Raw genomic sequence first — 6,843 nt, 5'->3', positions numbered from 1 at the left:
GAATAATTTGCAGGGCTATGAGGAAAGAGCAAGGGTGTGGGACTAATTGGATAGTTCTTTTAAAGAACTGGCATAGACATGATGGGCTGAATGGCCTCCTTCTGTGCTGTATGATTCTATGATCCTAAAATGGGGAAAACACACAGTCAGCATCCTAAGAAAAAAAAATGGACGTACTTAGGAACATAGGAACAGGAGTAGGCCATTCAGCCCCTCATGCCTGCTCCGCCATTTGATAAGATCATGGCTGATCTGTGATCTCGCTCCATATACCTGCCTTTGGCCCATATCCCTTAATACCTTTGGTTGCCAAAAAGCTATCTATCTCAGAATTAAATTTAGCAATTGAGCTAGTATCAATTGCCGTTTGCGGAAGAGAGTTCCAAACTTCTACCACCCTTTGTGTGTAGAAATGTTTTCTAATCTCGCTCCTGAAAGGTCTGGCTCTAATTTTTAGACTGTGCCCCCTGCAATATACTTCCTGCAAATATCTTTTATTTTAAATTAGTGTTAAAAGTGTGTGAGGCAAGTAAAGGTTTCCAATCAGGCAGCTGCGTGGCCCTCCCCGCGGAGCGCATATGATTGGCAGGCGTGGGGTCCTTTTTCCTTTTCCGAGCCCAGGACCGAGGCGGCAGCAAAGATGGTGAGAAACGGCTCGGTGAATCCGATCAAAATCACCGCCATCCGCGGCCATCCGCCCTCGGGCCGGGGGTTGATGGGTGGCCGAGTGCGGGCTGAGTGCGTTGGCCGATGTATTTTTTGGTACCGTGTCTTATTTATTCACCGAATATGATAAAAAGTCGCGAGCGGAGGCTTTCGCGCTCGGCCGCGGGCCTGTTCGCTCTTCAGGCCGCCGAGTGGCCGGCGTTCTCCTTGAACAAATGCACTCTTTGAACTTGTAGTTGCCCGATTCAACGGTTCGGTTTAGATATTTTTAAGTGACTTTTTTTTCTGTGTGAAGACCGGGTCCTGGTGCAGGTGTGTGGCTCGGTCTCTCTGGCCCCTCGGTGGGGGTGGGGGGGTTGGTCTGTGTTCCTGAGACTGAGGATGTCAGCAATGAAAATGTGAAGTCGGTCTGAATTTGTTGTGCAGTGTGTGACTTCAAGTCGCTATTTGAAGGTGGAGCTGTTACTATGTGAGCTAATGAACTTACACTCCCTCATTTGGAGTGAGATGCAATTATATTAGGAGTGCAGTCATACTGCCACTTTCATGTTAAAATGATTTGGGGAGGTAAAACGGGAGTGTAACTCCAGAGGCTGTCGACCACAATAAAGCTGAGAGTCCAAGTGGAGTGTAACTCAAATCTAGATGTAGTACTTATTTTAACTTGTTTCCCAATAGAAAAATACTGCCTTTACAGATGTTTTTGGCTATCTCCTCCTTTAACAACAATGCCAACTTGCATTTTTATAACATCTTTAATGCATGGATGCTGAGCAGTAGTATTAAGAGTTGAGAGACAGTCTGGTTGCAATATGCTTTGAAGAGACTCTTAAATGGGAGAGAAATATCAGGTGAAGAGATTAAGGCCAAAGTGGCTGAAGGCTCCATGTCATGGTTTCAGACTGCCACATGGGCCAGAGGAGGTAGCAGAAGTAGAGCAGGGGGCAGGTTGTAGATGCTGGAATTTTGGATGAGCTGGGAGTCTAGGTTGGAGCTTAGGAGGGGAATGTCGAAGAAATCGAGCCTTGAGGTGACACAAGCATGAAAAGGGTTTTATCAGTGGGAGTGAGGTAGAGATGGAGGTGGACAATATTGCAGAGGTGGTCTTTGTGATGGTTAGGATATGGGGTTTGACCCTAAGCTAAGCATCAAACAGGGCACAGTAATTATGCAGTCAGGTTCAGACTGAGCAAGCATCCTAGAAGAGGCATGAAGTTGGGGGAAAGGGTACGCAGTTCAAGACAGGAGTTGAAAAGGATGGGTATGTGTCTGTTCAGTTGGGAAAAGCTCTAACTCTTTGACTTGATGTCCAATAGTCAGTGTAACTGTCAGAACAGTGTTAGTGATAGAGGTTCGTGGTCGAAGCATATCTCCAGTGTTGCAGACAGATGAAAGTTGACTAGCCTTTGTTGCCCCAGTATTTGTCTTGAATAGTCCCTAAGTAAAATAAAAACTTGCATTTAGATAGCGCCTTTCATGACCTCAGGGCGTCACAATGCTTTCCAGGCAATTGACTACTTTTTGAAGTGTCGTAGCTGTTGTAATGTAGGAAATGTGGCAGCCAATTTGTGCACAGTAAGATCCCACAAACAGCAACGTGATAATGACCAGATAATCTTGGGTGTTGGTTGCGGGATAAATATTGGTCCAGGCACCGGGGAGAACTCCTCCTTCAAAATAGTGCCATGGGATCTTTTATGCCCACCTGAGGGGGCAGACGGGGCCTCTGCTTAACGTTGCATCCAAAAGACGGCACCTCCAACAGTGCAGTTATTCTTCAGTACTGTACTGGAGTATCAGCCTAGATCGTGTGCTCAAGTTTTTGGAGTGGGACTTGAACCCACATCCTTCTGACTAAGGTCAGAGTACTACTGCTGAGCCAAGGCTGACACGTAACCTTGCTGCTAGCAGAGAATCATACTCCAGTTTATTGTTCAGAAGTAACTCGTGTGCTCAACATGTCCTAAAATGTTTGCTGTTTCTAAATTGTAGAACGACACCGTGACTGTCAGAACCAGAAAGTTTATGACAAACCGCTTGCTCCAACGCAAGCAAATGGTGAGTAGAAATATCTTACTTTCCCTTTGTCAGTTATGTTGTATTTCCATAAGGACACAAAGAAACGCTCACCTGAGAAGTGATCAATTTTCTTTCTCCCTCTCGCACACTACTTGCATCAATACCACTGTTGTCGGTGTTTGTCTTAACTTCCTTGTCTTGTTTCTCCAAAACTGCAAGCTTATGGCCCGACACATTCTTCTGCTTTCCTGTGAACTAATTGAAATTGAGACTCATCATACTGTCCCTACTTTCACATTCTTTTCCAAGGCCTAGTGGAACTCCTTCCATTCCTTACTCTTCCCTTTTTCCTACAATCTTCAGTATTTGAAGAACCAAGATTTAGTGTTACCTCATCAATACTTCCTGCTTTACCATGTTTCCTATTCTTGTCAAACATGGTGGTGCACTTTCACTTGAGTTTCTCCATTGGGAAAAAAAAATGACTGCTAAGTTTGCAAATGAAAAGGAAAATTGTACCTGTGCAAGCCTGAGGATCATTCTAATCCTTCATTAGCTTTGCTATTCTGCATTGGGTCTTCAGAGTTCTTCCCTCCAGAAATAATTGGTAACTAGCTTGTAAATTCCTTAAATAGTGTATCTGTTTACAGATTTGCATCAGTGTTGTGGAACTAATATAGGTTAGCTGCTGAAATTGATGTGATGGAACAATTTGAAATTTTGAAGCCAGTCCCATGTGATTGCTACTAAGACTTGTGTTGAAGTGTCCATCACTGATTGACTGCGATGGTCAGACCTGTTTGTGCAGCTTTAACGTTGATGCGTTTTTTTTTTACTCATTCCACTTCTCAAAGTTGATATATTCTGAGCTTTTACGCTTTAAAGGTGAAACAACTGCTTGCTCACTCTGGATCGTCATTGATTGTGATTTGAAATTTCGGTTGGCAAGAGAAAAAGGTTGCACTGAATTTTGTGGTAGAAAAACAATAATGTTGAATTGTGGTCCTTTTGCTGTTTTGTTTCAATAAAAAGTCATTCTCCATAGTATAAAGGAGAGGATGTAATGCATTGGGATGGAACAGTCCATTCACATCAGTGTTTGAATTCAGCCAGGACTCCTGAAATTCATGATACCCTTTTGTGCAAGGCAACGGTGAGAAAACGGTCATTTAAGTAGCAAGTCTCACTCGGTCACAATGTTACCTGATTCACATAGGTGGTGCTTTTCTACCTTCTTCAAACAGAGTAGTGGAAACGTGAAACAAATCACTGACTTATATCTACATGTGTGTGATCTTTATGGTGTTTCACTTGATTTTTGCCGTCTCCCCCCGAAGCCTGCAAAACAATGCCACCAACCATGTGCCAGGTTGGTAAGATGTGCCAGAGCATTCTGGGTTGCTATTGCCTTAATATCTTTTCCTCTTGTTGAGTTCATTCCCTAATGCATCTTCTAATATTGGTAGCTCACTGGGGATTGAGATGTGTGCTTCCTGACATTGGCAATGCCTCTTGGTACACCATCAGGTGCCTCTTGGTCATTGTAAGAATTTGATTATATTGAAATTTATATGAATGAATTTCAATATTGTACTCACTCAAAAAAATTCTATTTTAATATAGGTTGTCGATGTCCTCCACCCTGGCAAAGCCACAGTCCCCAAAACAGAAATTAGGGAAAAGTTGGCAAAAATGTACAAAACAACGCCTGATGTCGTGTTCGTTTTTGGCTTCAGGACGCAGTTTGGTGGTGGCAAAACAACAGGATTTGCCATGGTCTATGATTCCTTGGATTACGCTAAGAAGAATGAACCTAAACACAGGCTGGCGAGGGTGAGAATGCAGATTCCCATCTGAGTTTTACAGGTATTTGCCTTCGTATACTTTACTGATCTGTGCCCATTGTGTTTTAGCACGGTCTGTTGGAGAGGAAGAAGGTATCCAGGAAACAGCGAAAGGAACGCAAGAACAGAATGAAGAAAGTTCGGGGTACAGCTAAAGCTAACGTTGGTGCTGGCAAGAAGGTATGAAAGCAGTCTTCAGCAAAGAAAATAGAATCGTGCTTTGAATTTTGTTCCATAAATTCCGTTTTTGTTTTAACTATTTCCATTTGAGAGCTTCGCTTTTCAGTTTTGTTTTTTCTTTGTTCTCAATGTTTGCTATCTTTTCTCTTCTGGACCACAGAAGGTAATTAATCATTTTGTGTGTCGGTGCTTTCATGTTGAGTTTACTAATAAGTTTGGCTTTTCTGGCAGCTACATAGAATCACAAATATAAATATGCACATTTATAGTTGATTGATCTGGCGTGGCATTTGATGTAAGTGCCATTTGTCCCACTGACTCACATTCCCAAAGTGGCTTGTTTGAAAATAATGAGCTTCTCAATACCTATCAAAGTAGTCTTTTCACACTGCAGGTGCTTACTAATGCAGCTTAGCACAGGGGTGTCTAAACGTGTCCCGCAAGCCTCTTTGATCCAGCCTGCAAAGCTCCTGGTGGTGCCATGCGCCAACGCAACTTCAGCTTTGAATTTCTGGAAAAGGCTGCTCACGGTTAATTTTTGACCAAATTGAGGGCAGGCTTTACCAGTCTTTAGAGTCCATGAATTTTGAAGAGCTGAAGCTTCCAGGTTTTTAGGCTTTGTGGGTGGTGGGGGGAGCTCATTCTTGTGTGCATGGAGGGCTCGTCCTTTTTTATTCCCTCACATCCCACCCCACTCCCACGGTATTGTTTTTCTACATGGGGCTCACATTACTGTTACATGCTATCCATTGGCTGGTTTTGATGCCTGTACCTGGCACCAGCTCCAAAAGATTGGACACCCCTGGTTTAGAGTATGTAAGTCTAGTTTTTTTTTCAGCGAAACTAGAATTTAGCAGTAAACTGTTGTGACTTTGTGCGATAAAATGGTTAAAAGGTCATTCTTTCCCTTCGTTTGATATATAATCTTCCAGTGTTCTTTGCTGGTTACCAATAGCTAAGTTTTCAGAGTTGCTTGTCTCATTTGTTCTTTTATCTCAGTCAATAACATTGTTTTGCCTTTCTTGTTGCTCTTGTGGAATATGTCCATCAGAAATGAAGCATCAGTGGCAGGTATTGGAGTCTAAGCATGAGTGTGGTGATACAAACTGCACGTCACTTAGATTTGCCCTGTATATTTAGATGTGTTGCTTAATATTGCCCTGCTTAGTGCTTTGCATGATGGCTGTGTTTCACATAGATTTGGTGCAGCTTTGTGATCGAGTCACAGTATGCCAAGTTGAAATTTCTGTGCAGTAGTTGCATCATTTTTATCGTGCCTGTGGACAAGACACTAAATATAATTGTCATTTTGTGAGGGAAAATTACTGATTGACAGCTGTTAATAATGTCTAAAAGAACCTGCGCTTTGGTTTAATAACAAGTGTGATGTCAGAAGAAACAGCGATGGGTACCTTGTTTGGAATATTGAAAATGAATCTGCACACAGGTGTCCTTATTGTCCAAAAACATCTCCTTTGACTGAATTTCATGCGAGTGTCGTACTGGTTTTAAGGTGATGCAACCATTCTTAGAAGTGCTGCAACCTGTCTTAGATCTACAAGTCCAGCTGGTGCAGTCTTGTACCTTTTTAGGTGTTAAAAGTATAAATGTAATGGACCTCACGGCTGTTTGTTCCAGTGTAACTTGTATGCTGTGTAAATACAGCTTTAAAGTAGTGCTTATGAGTTTGAAGCAAATATATTTTAAATTAAGTAAGTTCACATTTCATCGATTTGAATCCTTCACTTGGAACTGCAAAGTCATGTTGCTTTCTGGATTATATCAGATAAAGCAAACTTTTATATGATGTATGTATCTGGAAAATTTTTAAAAAACAACTATTGACCTGTTTATTGTCCTCACACTGCTGGGAGAAATTACTGGTGCAGCTCCTTTGCAGTCTTCTAGTTGAAGGTGGATATAAAATTGCTTATTTAAAAATGTTCAAATGTCCAGTTGGAATGACATGCTATTAGGGCATTGTTAAGGTTATTACAGTGGAGAATACATTGATAGCTAATCTATAGAAAGATTAAAAAGGGACATTGATAGATTTGATTGAGTGGGCAAAACTATAGAAGATTGAGTTGCATGTGGAAAAGTGTGAGGTCATCCACTTTGTACCTTAGATCAG

General features: G+C 42.0%; 1 protein-coding gene across 6 annotated transcripts in view; it reads left to right on the top strand.

Annotated features, from left to right (window-relative positions):
- The first annotated feature begins 535 nt into the window (after positions 1-535).
- Positions 536-6,843, top strand: part of rps24 (ribosomal protein S24) — a 202,789-nt gene continuing 196,481 nt past the window's right edge. For 2 of the 6 annotated variants that reach the window (XM_067972519.1, XM_067972518.1), the window contains exons 1-5: positions 693-762; positions 2,659-2,724; positions 4,309-4,518; positions 4,599-4,709; positions 5,761-5,780. In XM_067972519.1, the coding sequence (XP_067828620.1) occupies positions 751-762; positions 2,659-2,724; positions 4,309-4,518; positions 4,599-4,709; positions 5,761-5,766 (405 nt within the window). In that variant the 5' untranslated portion in view covers positions 693-750 and the 3' untranslated portion in view covers positions 5,767-5,780. Of the gene's footprint in view, positions 644-692; positions 763-2,658; positions 2,725-4,308; positions 4,519-4,598; positions 4,710-5,760; positions 5,781-6,843 lie in introns of those variants that run through there. The other 4 variants (XM_067972523.1, XM_067972522.1, XM_067972521.1 and 1 more) reach the window with 4 other exon arrangements.

This window comes from Heptranchias perlo, chromosome 36 (assembly GCF_035084215.1).
Source record: "Heptranchias perlo isolate sHepPer1 chromosome 36, sHepPer1.hap1, whole genome shotgun sequence".
Taxonomy (NCBI): domain Eukaryota; kingdom Metazoa; phylum Chordata; class Chondrichthyes; order Hexanchiformes; family Hexanchidae; genus Heptranchias; species Heptranchias perlo.
Note: the sequence above shows the minus strand (reverse complement) of the source record. Positions and strands in the feature narration are given on the sequence as shown.